Source organism: Garra rufa, chromosome 15, assembly GCF_049309525.1.
Source record: "Garra rufa chromosome 15, GarRuf1.0, whole genome shotgun sequence".
NCBI lineage: Eukaryota > Metazoa > Chordata > Actinopteri > Cypriniformes > Cyprinidae > Garra > Garra rufa.
The window spans coordinates 21,853,331-21,873,138 of record NC_133375.1 but is presented as its reverse complement, the minus strand read 5'-3'; the positions used below and the strand labels follow the sequence as shown (position 1 = coordinate 21,873,138).

The window sequence follows — 19,808 nt, the reverse complement described above, 5'->3', positions numbered from 1 at the left end:
AGACAATAATATCAAGGCTTTGGTTTGGACACGGGATTAAATGGAACATTACTGAAAATAGGTAAACATGGCACAGGGAAATGTGAATATTGCGGGCATGAAGAAAAAGTGGAACACGTCATATTAGAGTGCAGGAAATATGAAACCGAAAAAAGACAATTGACTTTATGCACGGAGCGTAATATGGAATTACCCATATAACCAAAAGATGGCAGCAGAGGATTATTTTTTTATGCAGCTACCTTTTAAACTCCCTATATTTTTCCAGACGTCTTGCTTTTTAATTTATTATAAAATTACTAGTATAATAAATTGTAGTACTTTTACTGTCCTCATGTATATAAGTGCAGAAAATCAATAAGCTCACACACAAACAGCCTATAAGGGTGAATTATTTAAATACTAATATATAGTTCACTACAAATACATTACATAATTATGGTATAATAATTAAATAATGCACTCAATATGAATCGATAGGAATATGAAATATTTTATACAATTTAATAACATCTTTTAAGTTTTATCTTGAACTGTAAAATCTATTGAATAGCATATATTTAACCAATACTTATTTATTACCGGTGTAGTTTTGTTACTCTAAATTTAGTCTGAATCATTTTAAGCTCTTTTTTTGACATCAGCTTGTCAGATGTTTGTCTGGGTATTTCTGTCAATCATAGCAATGACTCGCGCATATTTAGACGATTTACTCGCCTATTTTTTAATTTTTTTAACTGGCATTTGTTATTCTTGAAACGGTGTACATGGACGTTTGGTCCTCTTAGACAAACAACACTTTTCTTCGATTGTAAATGGATTATGTTGATAAAAACGAACAAAGTACGCTCATATTAGGGCACAGTACAGTTGACCAGAAACGAATTGGCTGGCTTGACTAAACAAGGAACTAATCCGTGCATATGGTCAATTAATAGCGAAATTAGAAGAAATTAAAATATGTTTCAATTTAGTAGATATACTTCGGGAAGGGTCAACAGATTGTTATAGGGTGTTATTTCAATTTCTTAGAGAAATGAATGTATTTGAGCACAGAGGACCCAGATTGCTGATCGCGTCACTGTTAGATTGGGAGTGAGAATCAGAAATAACTGTGAACATTATTATCTTAAATAAATAACAGTGAAATGCATTCATGTGTCATAAATGTTTATATTAATTTTTCTAACATTTTGATTTATAGTCACGGATTGCCAGAAATGGGATAAACAGCGGAAAGATGTCTTGCTTGTAAATGTATGTAACCACAAACCAGTCATAAGCGAACGTTTTTTTTTAAAAAAAAAACTTTATTGAGATTTGTACACACCTGAAAGCTGAATAAATAAGCAAAGGATTCAGCGTTTATATAAAACGTATAATTCATAAGTATAGTTTCCAACTGCATTTCCTGTTGATCATGGCAGCGACGTCAATCCATTTCACTAACCAATGAGATGAGTTGTGGGAGGGATGTTGCGTCGACGTCATTAATTTACTTACAACCAATGAGAAGGCATGTGGGCGGGACGACACGTGCAGCCCCGCCCCAGATTCAGCCCCGCCTCGATCTGCAGGCTGCAGACAGGTGCACTTGGACACAGAAGTGACTTAAACTGCAATTCATCGACTGGCCGCTAGAGACTGGCTGCAAAAGGGAGTCAATCCCCTTGACTCCCCATGTTAAAATGCCCAACTTTACAGCAGAAAAAAATATGTTTAAAGCCTGGTACAAAAAGTGTTTTTTGGTCTATATAGCTAATTTCACCCTTCATGTCAGCTGTAAGGGGGGTGACTTTTTTTTTTATAACTCATCAGTTTAAGTTATATTAAAAGAGTAATTCACTTTCAGAACAAAAATTTACAGATAATGTACTCACCCCCTTGTCATCCAAGATATTCATGTCTTTCTTTCTTCAGTCGTAAATTATTCAGTCAGGAAATTATGTTTTTTGAGGAAAACATTTCAGGATTTCTCTCCATATAATAGACTTCTATGGTGCCCCCGAGTTTGAACTTCCAAAATGCAGCTTCAAAGGGCTCTAAACGTTCACAGCCAAGGAAAGAAGGGTCTTATCTAGCAAAACGATCGGTTATTTTCTAATTTTTTTTTTTACTTTTTTAAAATTTTTAACCTCAAATGCTCGTCTTGTCTAGCTCTGTAGGCACTCTGTGTAGAGATTAAAAAGTATATAAATTGTAAATGTTTTTAGAAAATAACCGATCGTTTCGCTAGATAAGGCCCTTCTTCCTCGGCTGGGATCATTTAGAGCCCTTTGAAGCTGCATTTAAACTGCATTTTGGAAGTTCAGACTTGGGGGCACCATAGAAGTCCATTATGTGGAGAGAAATCCTGAAATGTTTTCCTCAAAAAACATAATTTCCTTACGACTGTAGAAAGAAAGACATGGACATCTTGGATGACAAGGGGGTGAGTACATTATCTGTAAAATTTTTTTCTGAAAGTGAACCACTCTTTTAAGCCTTAAAGTTCTGCATAATTAAGGGCGTGGCCACTTGAGTGACAGGGGGATTGCCGCTGCTGTCACCACTGTTGTGCTAGACGGACGTGGTTTCAGCAACTAGCTCCACCCACATCCCGCCTCTTTGCCCATTTTCGATTATCAGGGAGTGACGCGCAATGACGCGATTCCAAGATGGCGACGGCTGAATCCCGCCTACTATGAGCTTAAAAAACGCTCTTCAGAAAGGATATGATTCATCTGTGGGCGCCATCTGGTGAGATGGGGGAATTCAATGGGCACGCAACTCTCACAGTGCATTATGGGTTATCTCTAGCCGTATCGGTTGTACACTCGTTTTTGCGGTGCATTGTGGGATTGAATAGGTGCACTCGAGAAAGTCCACTATGGTTTCGAACACCACTTAAAATGGCTGTCCCCTCAAATAGTGCCCTATTTGGGGGTATAGGGGGCAATTTTGGATACAGCCATTGATTAGCATGTTCAAGTGTGTTTTATTAGGGTTAAGGCAAAATTAACTGAGCCAGAGTTGAGGAAATCGCCCCATATACAGCCATTTTTAGTGGTGTTGGACATTCTCGAGTGCACTCAATCAATCCCACAGTGCGCCGCAAAAACGAGTATACAACTAATGTACACTCAATGGCTAGAGATAGCCCATAATGCACTGTGAGAGTCCTCCAATTTAATTCCCGCGTCTCACCAGAAGATGGCGCCCACAGCTGAATCATCCATTCGTTCATTTTAGAACACGCACGGCGTAATATAGCGTACAACACAGGTATACACATTTGTTGTAAAAAGATTATTAAACTGTTTAACTAGGGTTTATACATAATTTCCGTGACAGATTTCAAGATAAATCCTTTAATCTTACAACTGGAACTGTCCGTTTCAAACGATGATTAAACAGCAAGCAAACTATGCAAAAGCGGCAGTCCTCCGGTGCACTTATGCCGCGTTCCAGGCAATCCATTACCCGCATTTTTCCAACCTTCTACCCGTGACAGTGCAGTGGAGCGGCAGTCAAACCCGTGACTTCCCACCCGTGAACTCGTACTAGATCGACGTACTCCCAGTTCCGAGTTCTGACGTCACATAGCCCGCGAAACAACAATGTCAGCCCCTACAGGTGCGGTGTTTATTGCAAGTGGTACACGGTGGGAAAATAGACTTTAGGATAATATAACGTTGCAATCAAAATAATAAAAATATAATAATAATAATAAATGCGCTCAGGCAGTTTGGTGTGACTTGCCTGGAACAGTACAAAGTCATGAGTCGTGGTTTGAAGTGGTGATTTACGGGCTCAAAAACCTGCCTGGAACACAGCATTAGTGTCCGAATTCACTCACTCATTTTCATTCACTCCTTCAAGTGAACTGTATGAGTGGACTAATATAGAAAGTAGTGAATAGGGTATAGGTGGCGATTTCGGATACAGCCCTAGTTTAATCAGGCGGGTATCACATTGACAGGACAATCAGCCAATCAGTGATGAAGAGAACATAATAGGTGGGCATATTTGCAATGATAGGCCAATCATAGCTTGAGTTTTCGTATGTATCTCTCTCTCTCTCTCTCTCTCTCTCTCTCTCTTTACAGATTGGTGTCGCTTACTTGGAAAGAGAAGTAAACCATTAGATCGCATCATTCTGTCTGAATTCACCGAAGGTCACTTTACAAGAAACAGCTTCACAAAACTATAAATAATATGCCTATGTATTCACTTACCCTATATGAAAGAAAATGTTCAGTCCTTATAATTTAATCTAATGTCAAAACAATGCACATGGTTTTATTTTTTATTTTTTTATCTCAGTATAGTGAGTTATAAACGTTGCAATTTTTCATGATAGTCAAAGATGATCCTGAACGTGTGTTAACCGCAAGAGAGCACATTAAACCCACATCATTTTTCTGAGGAGTTTCCTCACAAAATGTGATTCATAAGAACCGTGGATAGCAGCCAACTTTGAGAGGAAATGAGCATCACGCATTTCACTAGTACGATAATGATTCGCTTGCTTGTTATGGGTGAGTCACATTTCTTTTTCTCTATTTGACTTATTTTTTTACTCACTTAGTTTGGCCTCATTTTAAATAGCGTAAAGGGTCCTTAGAATTCCAATATTACCCAGCAGTGTGTTTTTTTTTTTATCTGTAATGTCTGTTTTCAGCGTTGACGCTTAACCCTCTGGGCCTCCTCATTAAGGGGTCACACTTGGCTCCCTCGCGGTCAAAAGTGACCGAAGCCTTAAAAAGTAACTTTTTTTTTTCTACAGGAAAATCAATTAAATATATTTTTGTTCAATAATATTTTGTAATTATTATTTAGAATTTTGAGCATTTTTTATGAATCTATGCAATATTTATACAGTTTTAATGAGCAATTTTTTCCCAGTAGATTTATATTTTATATTATATTTTTTAATTAATTATGTATTTATTATTTTTCAATAAATACAACATTTCACATTAAAATAGAGTAAAAGCATTTAAAATCCATTTTTTTAAGTGAAAATTGCACCATCTAGTGGCATAAAAAATAAAAACTTGTGTAATGCCATGTAAACTCCTGTATCTCCCTATATACATATATACAGGGGCTTTGGGATTCCTATTGTTTTTTTTCTTTTTATTGTTTCTTCATTTTATTAGGCTTTGCATTTAGAAATATATTCAGACATTCTAAAATAAAATTTTTGGCAAGGTTTATATATTTTTTGATTGGATAAATATCAGGTTTTGCATTTTTCTGCTTATTTCTGTGTGTCTGTGTGTGTGTGTGTGTGTGTGTGTGTGTCTGTGTGTGTGTGTGTGTGTGTGTGTGTGTGTGTGTGTGTGTGTGTGTGTGTGTGTGTGTGTGTGTGTGTGTGTGTGTGTGTGTGTGTGTGTGTGCGCGCGTGTGTGTGCGTGTGTGTGTCAGTTCTGTACTTTTGTTATTTTAGAGTGTCAGTCCTTGCTTGCTGAACACTTCTTTTCAGCACAGTTGCTCATTTGTAGCTTGTATTACCAAAAGATTATCTGAATTATCACATTTTTTCGTATTTCCCATTCATTTCCTATGTCGGTCATTTTTGACCGCGAAGGAGCCAAGTGTGACTTTTTTTTTTTTTTGACACTTTAACATATCCGAATCATGTCACTGATTTTTTTTTGTACTCACATAGCTAATGCAACAAAAGTCACCAAGTGTCATCTCATTCTGATGAAGCTACGATTTTTAAAAATTCAAAACATAAAATTTTTCGGTCAAAAATGACCGAAGAGGCCCAGAGGGTTAATGTAGTCGCTGGCAGCGATGAACTCACCTTCGTCACCGCAAATTGCAGAGATGACATAACTTTGGAATGTAATTTCCGTCAAGACTGTCAGAAATACACATCTGTTACGTGGTACAAGGTGAGCCATGTCCATCTGTCAAATATCACATGATACACCACTGGTAGAAATCATATTCTGTTTGTCATGTTTACATTTGTTGATGCTGATTTGATGAACTGTCTGACCGCATGACTTGGGCCAAAATGTAGGCTGTAATTCGTTTATGGTTTATACAGGTAATTCGCACAGAATTAAAGAAACGCGAGACGCGATACAGTGTAATGCAGAAAAAAAGAAAGAAAGGAAGAAGAAGAAAACACTCATGTTTCTGTGCGTTTGCAAAAGACGTGAGACGCGCAACGTCAAACGTGTGTCTGGTGCACTTTTACATAAAAAGCAATGGAAAAGCAGTGCAGTGGAATCTAAAATGCGTTCTGTGAACAATCTTTAATGTCTGTGGTTTAAGTCGGAAACATTCTGACACACATTCATTTCCTTTACATCATATTTGTGTTAATTCTTTACTTACAGCCAACCTGTACATTCAGACAGTGAGAGTGACAAACATTATATATAACGAATAACAAACAATCAGGGATATATATATATAGGCTATGTATAATAATAATAATAGTATTAGACCGAATAATGGTCCCATTTTATGTGAGGCCTTAACTACTATGCACTTACATAAAAAATAAGTACATTGTAGTGACAGGTTTGGTGGTATGGGTTTAAGGGTGGGTCAAGGTGTAAGGGATGGGTCAACAGTGTAACTATTAACTTAAGATGTAATTATTAATTATATGCAGGTATTTTTTTTTAAATATAAGTATATTGTAAAAATGTGTACACTATAAGGGCCTTTTCTCAAATGATTCATTTAAATGTAAGTACATAGTAGTTAACAGTGTTGGGGGTAACGCATTACAAGTAATGTGAGTTACGTAATCAGATTACTTTTTTTAAGTAACTAATAAAATAATAAAATGCATTACTTTTAAATTTACAAGAAAATATCTGAGTTACTTTATCAAATAAGTAATGCCAGTTACAGGCATTACAGGTGCAAAAACAGGCATTTTTTTTCAGGACTGAGGCTTATTCATTTCACTTTTGATATGAAAAGGCCATTACAGTTGCCAAAAACATAACTTTGGTGTTTTTTTGTTATTAAAAAACAAATACGCAAACCTAGCTCAGGTGACAAAAAGCAACGCAAAAGTAATGTAACAATTAACACATGTAGCAATTAGTTACTTTTTCATAGAGTAACGCAATATTGTAAAGCATTACTTTTAAAAGTAACTTTCCCCAACGCTGGTAGTTAAGTTATTAAGTTATTCATGTACAATAATTCACATTCTCGGTGTGTGATAGTCTGTGTCCTAGATTAGCTGATTAGATTAGCTTTTTTTTCTGTTTCTCAGAAATTAGAAATTTGATTTTATGTAATTGAGTGCCGAATTAGTAACTGAACCTCATTTTTTTTAAATAGTGAATGTGATTACAAAAGAAGCATATTTTGGTAGTACGTGGTTTCAGACATTTGGAGGAAAGGAAGTTGAGGTGAAATTTTTTCACAACCTTTTTAGTACTACAAATGCAGAACGATTTACAACCTTATATAAACTCAATATGCTTTCTTTTCTCGTTCTTTTTCCTTTTTTAAAGCTCTACAATAACAGCAGTGACAGATCTACAATGAGAATCCTCAGAAAGTCAGAAAATGTCATCCAGACGGTTAATCCCAACAATTCCATGTCGCTGGATGAAAATGCATCTTTGGTCTTAAGAAAAGTTGATCCTGCACATTCTGGGACCTACGAGTGTTTAATTAGAGCCAAAGCTGGAGGAATGAACTGTCAAAATCGGGTTACACTTAACATCTCAGGTATTTCATATATTAATAAACAATTGTGAAAATGAACAAATTAATATTTGGCATTATATGTGACCCTGGACCACAAAACCAGTCATTATGGTCAATTTTTTTGAAACTGAGAAAGCTGAAAAAATAGCTTTCCACTGATGTATGGTTTGTTAAGACAGGACAATATTTGGCGGAGATACAACTATTTGAAAATCTGGAATTGTTATGCAATTGAAATCCTGGAAAAATCTAAATATTGACAAAATCGCCTTTAAAGTTGTCCAAATGAAGTTCTTTGCTATGCACATTACTAATCAAGAATTAAGTTTTGATATATTTACAGTAGGAAATTTACAAAATATCTTCATGGAACATTATCTTTACTTAATATCCTAATGATTTTTCCAATAAAAGAAAAATCAAACACTTTGACCCATACAATGTATTTTTGGCTTTTGCTACAAATATACTCGTGCTTAGGGCTGGGTATTGTGACCAATTTGGCAATTCGATTCGATTCTTATTTTTATGGTTTCGATTCGATTCGATTTCGATTTCGATTCGATATCGATTAGCTATCAATATTTCATTTAAAATGTTAGTTTTGCAGACATGGGATCCATATTTTGATATAAATGCTGGTAACTGAAACTCTCCTACTTAAGTTTATTACTGAAATACACATCTGCATTAATAATAGGGTGCACACAGTTGTTTATTTTATTTTAAATGAACACTGTAACAAGAAGTCATAAATGTGCATCCATTGTACACCATGTAAACGAACTGCAAAATGCACATTACTGTAGAAAAATTAAAAGACTAAATGTGCAACAGTGAAATCTATTAAGAACTTCAAACAATTTAAAACGTTCAAAACAGGCCCATCATAAAGCCCTTGTCTGCGTATACAAAACATTCTAACTGTCCATAAAACTAACAGTTCTTAACTACAGCCTAATAATTTTTGATCACCAGATTTTTCTGCAAAAAAGCAGCTGATCAACATGTTCTGATCTGATCTAAGGCAGCTCCTTTGCGCTGTGATTAGATCACCAGCGGTTGAGAAAACTCTCTCAGCAGGAACACTAGCGACACCTTCAGGACGAGAGGTGAATATTCATATCCTCTTACGTGAAGCACGTGCATTAAGAATCGATTCGGGGATTTCCTGAATCGATATCCTTGCATTAAACTGAAGATCGATTAAAATCGGAGAATCGATATTTTTTACCCAGCCCTACTCGTGCTACTTAAGACTTGTTTTGTGGTCCAGGTTCACATACGTTATATAGAGTGCTCTACGTGTTGGTTTAGTTTCCAGTGTCTAAATACACATGGCAGACAAGCAATATGGCGTTGTTTTAATCATTTATGTGCATAATTGACTTGTTGAAGGTCAGTGTTGCCCATTTGTCTCCCTAGATTGCGTGTCAACAACTTCACCCATCATCTTTGATTTCTCCACCAACTTTATTAATGAATCATATGCAAACATAAGTTTCCCACTGCCTAGTGCGGATGACGCCTATTCAGTGCTCTTTGTCCTTTGTGTAGGACTGGCTGTGATTAAACTTGTCCTCAGTGCTGTTTGCATATGGGTAAGTATTTCTGAATGTAACTGATTTTGCTCATATCTTCTGAGCTTTTTGAATTATTTGAGTTAATGGTGGAGCATTAGATGTAGCTAAACACAGACAGGAAAGTAACAAGTTTAAATACCAAAGCTCTTAAGAGAACACTGAGCTGTTATTGTGAAAACAGTTTTCTTATAGCTTTATAAGTAATAACATGTTTCTGTACTCAGGTTTTCAAGGAGCTCAGTAAACTTGTAAGAAGAAGGCAGACTTAAGACCAACCACTGTTTGATATCACCCTGTGTGTTTGCGGAGTTTTCCCACTATATAATCTATATGGACATTGCTGACATTCTGCAAATCTGTAAAGACCATTTAATGGTTTAGTAATTTATCATTTTAATAATTAATCTGTGAATTTACCTGTGAATTTAATGCAACAGTCCCATGCGATAAAATGAGCTGATATGTTGCTGATTTTGACAAGGTAAAATATTGTTTTTTTTACACTACTATTGAGAATTTTTAACCAAAGTATATTAGAGACTTTTCATTAAGACCCTAAAAATGGGCATCCGATAACCCCTTTAACAATAACACAGCTTCCTACAATATTTAAATAAATATGCATTTAAATATGCTTTAAATATACCAGTAATAGGGTTAATGACCTAGTTTGAGCTTTTATAAAGATGTTTGTTTTCTCTTACGTGTGTGGGTGTTGTGTGTGAAAATTGGTTTGCTCGATGGGTGCAAAGTTTCGGAAAAAACGTCTCATGAGGTCATACCCATGAGAAAAACAAATGACAGATATAGGCCCTACTGTGCTTTTGGCCATGTAGTGTATTGCAAGGTTATCACTAAAGATTAAGGATACTTAGTGTATGAATTAGAGAACTTAGAGACAGTTTTATCAGACAGCTGTTAAAAACTGTATTGATACTGTAACTGATGAACTGACTTGTGCTTCATATCCATTATAATTATTTCCAAAAGTGACAATACTGTCAAGAATTACTCAACCATAAACCCACATGTATAACATCTTAAAATAGGTTAAGGCTGTTTTACAGCAATAGAAAAAAAAACTAGCAAACAAACAAACAAATAAAAAGTTCCCCAAAGAACCTTTCAGTGAACAGGTCCAAATGTATCAACCTTGAAAAAGCAGAAGCAACATAAAAGTGGTCTGTATTATATTCCAAGTCTTCTAAAGCATATGAGAACTTTATATAATGGACAGATATCATAAATCAAAATAGTCATCATTACTCTTTTTCTCATCCCCACAAGAAAAACTACATATATTTACATAGATGCACTGTGCTTTTGGCCATAAAGTGTATTTGATGGTTAAGATTAGAATTAGTTAGGGAACTTAAAGTTCTGAGCATATATGTGTGAGATGGTTTGGACATTGCATGACCATCTGGGCATTACCTCTCTGCAACAGCAAAGAAATACATGGTGCCAAAATCACCTCTGGTAAAGCTTTAGAAATGAATCAGTTTGTCTGGTCCAGCTTGATATCATTGCACACAAGCAGGTGCTTTATGCAATGTGCTGAGAGGATCAGCAGTTGCCAGCTTTCCTTCCTTAGAAAAGTGAAAAACCACGCCTGAACAATTTCTGTTCCTGTATCTTCCATCTCAGTGAGGGGCCAGTTCTAAGAGCATTAAATCCCAGGACCGGTCCCTCTAAATCCACCTGCTCAGGCACTTTCCCCAGGTCATATTTATTAGAAACAAGGATTTCGCTGCCATAACAATTCATTGAGACCAGCATCATCTACAGATTACTCTGCTTGAGGAAATATCTCAGATTCAGTATGGCTTTACTGAAAGCATTTGCAACATTAGCTGTATTGTTATTAGTGCTCTAAAGTGTTTTACACCATTTTTTCTATAGCTCACACTTAGCAAAATCTACAGAAAAGATTATTAAATTGTTGGCCAGTAGATGGCTGTAAATTATAGGCTATGCATTCTAATGACTCAATTAGTGACTCAGTAGCTCCCTCTTCTGTTGACTGATTGCTGGTCTTAGTGTGAACGATACATCGATGGATGTTACACCAAAGAAAAAAAAAAGCCTTTGTGATTTTTACACACAACTTCACACAAGAACGTCATCTGAAACAACTTTCAAATTTTTTGACATCATCTAGATATTGCTAGTAAATCATTTGAACTAATACCCATTTTTTCAGAAAACGTCCTGCCAGGATTTCTAAATTGCCTAAAATGTCTTGGTTTTGGCTTTGTTTTCCTATTAGCCTACTTTCTACAGTTCTCATTCACTGGGCTAGCCTACATTTGCATTGCCACCTTATTCTTTAGCGCGAATATGGGCGAGACTTCCGATTCATTAGCCGAAGAATGTCCAGCAAAATAGTAGCCTATAAAACTGCACAACAATCCAGTGTGTTCATAATAAAGATAATACATTAATATGGACACACCAATTTGCAAAATATTGCAGCAAAATGAGCTGCTTTGTACAGCAAAAAAAAAAAGCTGGACGTGGTTGAGACCGGAGGCCATACCCATACAATTTACAAATGCCCGCGAAAAATAAGGATCTTGAAAAATAAAGTGGATGGATCCCATGCACTTTTTGTACGCCACAAGTAGTAGATTATATACAATATCTGCTATTGGTTAAACTACTTCTCAGTTATTACCTTCAACAAATATGAAAACAAGCGGAAAAACAAAGCCAAAACCCGGACATTAGAAAGCTCGGTCAGACATGTCAGTGAAAAGACGTATTGTCACCCAACATAAAGCTGTTCAGGTTTTGTTTTTAGCAAACCCACATTCGTGCAGATTCCATTCAGGTATGTTTCCTCCCAAAAATACAATTGTTCACTACATGTTTTCCAAATTGAATACGCTGTTCCGGCAAATTGAGGAAGGGTTCACAACAACTTTGAATCAGAAAATGAATTAGTTCCACAGAGCTCGAACCAGAAAGGCAACTAAGAGTTTAATTTGACGGGTTGCTTCCTTCTGAAGAGTAGAAAAAGAGATTTCGCATCTCAAAAATTTCCGAAAGCAGAGAACCGAGAGAGAAAGAGAATGTCAAGGACTGTTGAGCGCTGAACGAACTCGCCTTCTTTTCTGGGACAGTTTACATTAAAGTTTACATGAAAATTGTCGTCATCATCTTCAATTCATTTCTTCTGCAGAGGACAAAATAACACATTCTGAGGAATGCTGGTAACCAAACCACTTTGAGTGTCCGTGAGCTGATGTTTTTCCCAGGTACTATGTACGTTAATAATCACACTGAGATTTTCTCTCTAACGCGATTCTTCCATTAAGCTGCAGGGGGCCCCAAAACACACAGTAATGACTCATTCATATGCGTTCTCCAATATTTCTTTCCCGTTGAGAAGCTTTCAGATCACTGCCATAGGATTTCTGCCAACTCTCATGTGCTCAGTTACATTGCTGATGTGTGTACTGTAAGTACCCAGTGACCTTCCCCTAGCCATGCAATGGAGGTGGTGTTGTCTGTTAAAGGAACAGAATATCCAGAACAACACGTTAAGCATTTTGTTTCATTATTGACCCCTGTGGTTGTCAGTCGTACATTTGCTTTGGGGTTTGCATCATAGCATAATGGATACCAATTACACACGCTGAACTCCAAGACATCATGTGAATCACCGTGACTGGATGCAGCCCGCTCTCCCTTCAGGACTAACAATTAAGGTCCAGAAAGTGTGAAGGCAAGATCATTAGCGTCATTAGCTACTGGCCTCGTTGATAAGTGATAAACATTCCTGTCCTGTATTACGTTGTTGTTTTGCCCTCCAACTTTATTACTGATGGATTGTCTCTCGAGTCTCTGTTGGTATGTACACTAGCAGCCTTGAGGGTCGTTCAGGTTTCAAGTGTTTCTGTTTGACTGACAGAGCTCAGCACAAGCAATAGCAAGGACATGGGTTTGATTGATAACAGTATCTGCCAAAAAAAAAAAAAAAAAAAAAACGTTCACAGGTGTTCTTTCTATTTATTTGGTATGTTTAAATGCATAACAGGCTAAGTTATAGTATGTGTCATTCATAAATTTCACATGATTTCATAGTGTAGTTCTTATAATACGCTTGGGGAAGAACATAGATTTTTAATTCAACCTTTAACTGCACATTGAACAGGTTTTCATATGATCCGATGTTTTATGAATTCTACTGTATGCTGCATTCATACAGGTAACCATTAACGGATCATTATGAAAGGACTTTGACCACTTTTTTATTTTATAGTTCATCTTTGAGCAACTCAGAAGTGATAAGTACATGGAGTTCTTTGTACTAAGACTTAACCTTGCAGTTTAAGTTAAATGCTGATAACAGAATGCCACTCAAAAGCATTTGTGGTGAGAATGAGAAGGGAGAGGATTTCAATCTGATCTGAAAAGATCACACAGATCCACACACAAAAATATTTTTATAGAGACACAAACTGGCATTCATGCATGAAGAAACAGAGAACATATGCCAAGATTAAGCTAACATTTTATTTAAATTTTTTTGCAGATATTGGAGTTTGTGGCCACAGATACAAGTCAAGTGATAAGCTCATGCGCTTCAAGTGTTCATAAAGTGGCAAGCACAAATCTAAATACATTGCAGTGAGACTCAAGTCAGCTAAATAAGCAGAATATCTAACTTTAACCACTAGGCACCCATAAAAAAGCTAAACTATGATGCTGGAATAAGAGGGATAAATAATCAGAGCTAATATGTAGGTAGTGCTCTGACACACAGTGAGGTTGTGCTTTGGGCGACCTGAGTTTGACTTCTAGTTTGTGGACTTTGATGTTGTCCACCTCTCTCTTTTACACTTCTGAATAAAAGGCAAAAACCTCAGATATGAGGGATATTTGGTGTTGGAACTGACATGTTTAGTTGGGTGTTGCCGTCTTAAGTCTCTGACAAAAAATTGGCGAGACCTCACTTACATTCCACCACTAAAAGGCAAAATTGTGGAAATTTGAGACTTTGACAGCTAAATAATCCTCATATGCTGACTGCAGAAGTAAGGCTGAGACAACTCAAAAAGACAGATAGACGTTTTTGATGTTAACAAGCAAGTTACCACTGACTGTTAGTAAGATTTCACTTTAGCAGCTTTGAACAGAGGCATTTACACACCAAAATGGAACACTGTCACAGATACCTAAAATATACTATATACACATTTTAAACATACTGTAATGTAAAGGTTTTTCACATTTTTTTATTCACCTTATTTCTCATTGCAGAAGTACTCCTATGAGCGAGACTTCCACTTCATAAGCCGCTTTCGAGAAATAATGAGAAGAATAACAACATGCTGTAAACTGTAGAACTGTTTGCACTACAAACCAGTGTGTTCATTATTAAGATAATACATTAAGATGACATGGTAAGACACACCAATTTGCAATAGAGCTACAAATAGCTGGACGCGGATGAGACTAGAAGCCACATTTCACTAATTTTCACCTTTTCATAAAATGAAAATTTGATGATTTTCAAAATCAACTTTATTATTTGGTAATAAACACTTCATCTGCATGAACTGCATGAATTTGTTGATCATGTGATCCAACATCAATTGAGATGATCCAAAGTGCATATGCTTAATCCAATTTCATAATAAAATGTATCTCTTTTGTGTCATAAAGCAGTTACAAAGTGCCATAAGATTGTATAGGCTTCATTGAAAAAAACAATCAAGCAATCAGTGTCACTAATTAACTTTTTTAATTGTTACCTAAAAATAATGCAGAATTTCAAATATTTCATATTAATGTTATCATACTGTCTTTTTGTCAACCTGATCTCATGATAAAAATGTACCTGTGAAAACTTTTTGCAAGACATGAAACACGTAGCACCATGTGCATTTTTGACATATTTGTGGCATATGTGAAATGTCCACTGAGTGGCGCTAAAAGAGTGTTTTTCCCCCCTGAACAGATGAACGAACATATGGTATGTTTTATGTAACATTGGTTTTGTATGTGTCACCGCAGTTCTGACTTGAAATGTCCTTTGCGTGTCGCTATAACAGATGAGAAACACAGTGGCATTAATGTTCGTGACACATTCAATGTGAAATGTCCACTGAGTGGAGCTAAAAAAGTGTTCAGTTTTTTTCCCCAGAACAGATGAACGTACATATGGTACATTTTATGTGATGTTGCTTTTGTACATGTTAGCAGTTCTGACTTGAAATGTCCGTTCAGTGGTGCTATAACAGACATGAAACACGTAGCAGCACGTATGTTTTGTGACATATTCAATGTGAAATGTCCACTGAGTGGTACTAATAGAGTGTTTGTTTTTCCCCCAGAACAGATGAACATATGTTTGTGACGCTGGTTTTGTACGAGTCACTGCAGTTTTGACTTGAATTGTCCATTGAGTGGCGTTATAACAGACGCGAAACATGTAGCGGCATGTCTGTTTTGTGACATGTCCACTGAGTGGCGCTAAAAGAGTGTTTGGTTTTTTTCCCTAGAACAGATGAATATATGTTTGTGACGCTGGTTTTGTACGTGTCACCGCAGTTCTGACTTGAAATGTCCACTGAGTGGCGCTGAAAGAGTGTTTGTTTTTTTTCCCCGGAACAGATGAACAAACATATGGTACGTTTTATGTGACGCTGGTTTTGTACATGTCACCACAGTTCTGACTTCAAATGTCTGTTGAGTGGCGCTATAACTCTAACTTGCTGTGACATTTTAAAATAACGTACCATCTGCACTACACCTCAACCTACCCGATAGTATGAACAAAAGCAATGTGACGTAAAAACGCAATCACAAGCATGCCATTTTAGCTTGTATTTCAATCTCTCATCTTTTAGCTCTTTCATCGTGATTTTTTCACATGATTCGTACCCAAGGATTCCACATCCTAAGACCAATTCCGTGGCAGTTAAGTTACCGAGCAAGCTTGTTACACCCGGTTTTGTGCACAAAAACGATTACAAGCGCTTGCTGTTTTACCGCCTCTAGTGTTGATTTCTGTTGGAAACCGCAGTGATATGTACTTATTGGTACGCATTTTGTGCCTTGCGAAAAAGTTCCCACAGGTACATTTGAGAAACATCATGAGAATAGGAAATTTTTGTTCTATATTTTGTTAAATCCTAAAACTGTTTAAATTCCAGTGCAGTTTCAGACTGTCAGACCCCGCTGCATAATGAATGCACATAATAGACACGATAATTGATCTGCCCTTTCAGCAAGCGATAGGTCACATTCAATCCACTCTCCAGTTCTCCGATTTTCTTGCAGAACCTGAGCTGATTGTGCTCGACAAATTTCCAGTCCAATTTTTTCTGAATGCTACGTGTCTGCTTTTGTCCTTATCCACATCTTGATATATAGCATCATTATGTCCTCCACGCTTTGGCAGCTTTCATCAAGGTAAACTTTTTCTTTGCCAATTCCTTTCAATAAGATGTTCATCTAAAGTGGAGGCTGACAGCCAAAACAGCAGAGTATCTCCTTAAAGGTCTTCCTCATTTCCAGACTGCGACAGGCGTAGATGAGGGGGTCAATCACAGAGTTGCACATGATGAGGACCAGATACGTGGTGAAGTGAGACATGTAGCAGAGGCAGAGTGGATGGTGCGGACAGGACACCAGCAGAATGAGGTGGAGGAAAAATGGCGCCCAGCAACACACAAACACGCCGAGGAGGATGGAGATTGTCACGGCTCCCTTCATGCAACTGCGTTGACGTGGAGCCGGGTTGCCAGCGGCTGCTGGGGGTAATGCTGCAATTCTTTGGACGTGAAGTCTGGCGAGAAGAAACATGTGCACGTAGAGAGTGGCCATAAGCACCAGCATGGCAAAGAACATTGTGATTAGACAAACAATCACGGTCTTGCTCTCAGAGTAAACGATGAAGACGATCCCACAAACCACGCACACCAACCAGATCGCAGCAATGGCCACTAGTGCTCTGCGTACGGTCACTATGCTGTGGTAGCGTAAGGCATAAAAAATCGTGACATAGCGGTCGATGGCGATCGCCAAGAGGTTGCAGATTGATGCCACGAGAGAAATGCAGATCATTGAATCAAACACATTGTCCATCAAACGCACAAAATGGTCACTAGCCACTAAAAGGCGACTGTTTAGTACAGCAATGACAATGGTCTCCAAAGAGTTCGAAACACTCACCAGCATGTCCGCGGCAGCCAGGCTGCACAGGAAAAAATACATCGGAGAGTGGAGGTTCTTGTTTTTGACCACGGCCAAAATGACCAGGATGTTCTCCAGAAGACTCACAATACCCAAGGTGAGAAAAACCTCCGCCTGGATCTGAACCTGCTCGCACAGCGCCCCTGCTGGAGGATCGACCGTGCTGCCATTTGGAGGCAAAGATGTGCTGTTTGCAGGTTTCTGCCCTTTAGAAAACTGCAGGTACGAGTCGTTCATCAGGATTTGTGGAGATAAAGAGATGGGGAAGAAGATAAGGGATGGAAGAAAAGAATGAAGAAAAAAATTTAAAGAGTAAAAAACTGATTTAGATGATGGGATAAATAACAATCAAGGAATCTGAAAGCTGCAGGTGTAGTCAACAAATCAGATGTTGCAGTTCTCCAGATGTTGGCTGGAAAAATGCTCTGCTGCTCCTCTGTTTGCTAGAGATGCTGTGTGATTCAGAGGCTCTGAGCAATCGGACTCTCTCACAGCCACTGGCTGTACGTCAGCAGATGCAGCCTCCGCCTGCTCTTTGTGTGTTTGCTCAAGATTTTAAATGAAAGATGTGGGTACGTACTCCCACAAACACACACATTCATAGTGCATGGCAACAGGCAGGTGCTTTCTGGGATCCAATTAGTAATTTATTTATTTTCAAAAGCTATTTGTCTTGCTTTAAGTTTTTATTAGTTTTTATTTTATTTTATATGAACCTTCTAATGCTCATACACTATGGGGCATAGATGTGTCATCTTTATATGTCATTGTGCTGACGAAATGATTAATGAAAGTTGTGAAGTACTGTGTCTAGAGTCCTGATTTTTTTTTAACTTGACACTGCATCTTAAAAATGTAGTGTTCATGTACGAAACACCGAGCAAGGGTCAATAACATCCGTCGTCAATATGTAAATTTTTTCCATTTTGCAGAAATGTGTAGAGGCACGTATTTCTAATGTGCAGTAGAAAAAATGCAGTAAGGTAAATAAGTGTTAGATGTATATAGAGGCATGTATTTTCATGAGCCTGGGTTGTTTTTATGAGCAGTTTGGACTCTAATTCTGATGGCATCTATCCACCCATTGGTGAGCAAGAGAGGTTATGCTAAATTTCTTCAAATCTGTTCCAAATCAAATTTTAATTTTTTGGGTTAACTATTCCTTTAACTCCCTCAATATTTTGGGGGGAAAAACTGGGAGAGTTTATATTCATGCTTTTACATTAAAACCTTGTTTTGCAGTTTAATAATTAAAGTGGGTTAAAGTGTTAATAATAAAATACATAATTTTGTGAAGTGATTTTGTAATTACTTCATTTTGCATAGGCTTGTTTTGATAAAGAAATGTCCTTGCAGAACTGCACAGTCATTTTCTGCACTTGAGACTCTCATTCCATGCAACAGTATCAAGGGTAACTTAAGCATTTTTTTTCTGTAATTGTGAAACCTTGAGAAATGAAAAGTTTTACAACGCATGAAACACCACAAGACAAACTAGTCTATTTGAAGTGAATAATTGAGTCTGAGCATGTTTATTCCTGTGTGTGTGCGTATGTGTAAATGTGAAAAGGATTTTAGTGTGGGTCTGTGTGATGAGTCTATTCCCTCAGGATATTGATTGATTTTTTCACACCTCATCACCTGCTTCAGTGACTTTGTGAAAAGTTCTAGACCAGACTGTTTCACATCATGCTCGGTTCACACTCCAGCAGATAATCATTTATCAATACATCCCACTCCGTTTGGTGCCTTCTCAAGAAACGGCAAAAAAAAAAAAAAAAAAACAAGAACTAAATTTATCATTTTATCTAAGCGTAATTTATTGCCGACAAGAGATAAGAAGCATGTTAAATTGAAATGAATAAATAAACCTGACCATCAAACCAACACACAGTGATACAGTCATAAGTGGAGCTTGGCCATGAGATATGAATTCGTTTTTGACATTTTCTTTGTTTGTACATTTCCGCTTGATAAATCAAGGACATACCAGCATCAACAACATCTGAATATGTAACTAACTGGAAGTCCAAGAGTACAACAGTGTCAGGGTTAAAGAATACTGCTGGTGTTTAAACACAGTTTTGTATTTCACAGGCAATGTAGTAAACTTACTTCAACATAGTGCACACTGGAGTAAGTTCACTATTGCCTGTGGAATACAAATTCAGATTCAAACAAAAATTAATCTCAGTGCTCGCCCCCTTCAATGCAACCCAACAAAGAGGTTCCCAAGTCACATTTTACCCCAATAATAATAATAGTAAAAATTATATATAGAAATTAAATTACATCTAAGACACTGTTTTCAAGTAAATTAAGCTAATTTGTATA

At 37.1% G+C, this 19,808-nt stretch overlaps 1 protein-coding gene across 1 annotated transcript; it reads right to left on the bottom strand.

Moving 5' to 3' along the window:
• Positions 1–16,314: 16,314 nt before the first annotated feature.
• Positions 16,315–17,711, bottom strand: LOC141286830 (melanocortin receptor 3-like). Its single transcript, XM_073818938.1, has one exon. It carries the CDS (start codon positions 17,709–17,711, stop codon positions 16,734–16,736), a length of 978 nt encoding a protein of 325 aa, XP_073675039.1. The 3' UTR covers positions 16,315–16,733.
• Positions 17,712–19,808: the final 2,097 nt, after the last annotated feature.

Coding starts and splice junctions, on each gene's coding strand:
- LOC141286830 (XM_073818938.1), bottom strand. CDS start 17,711: ATGAACGACTCGTACCTGCAGTTTTCTAAAGGGCAGAAACCTGCAAAC.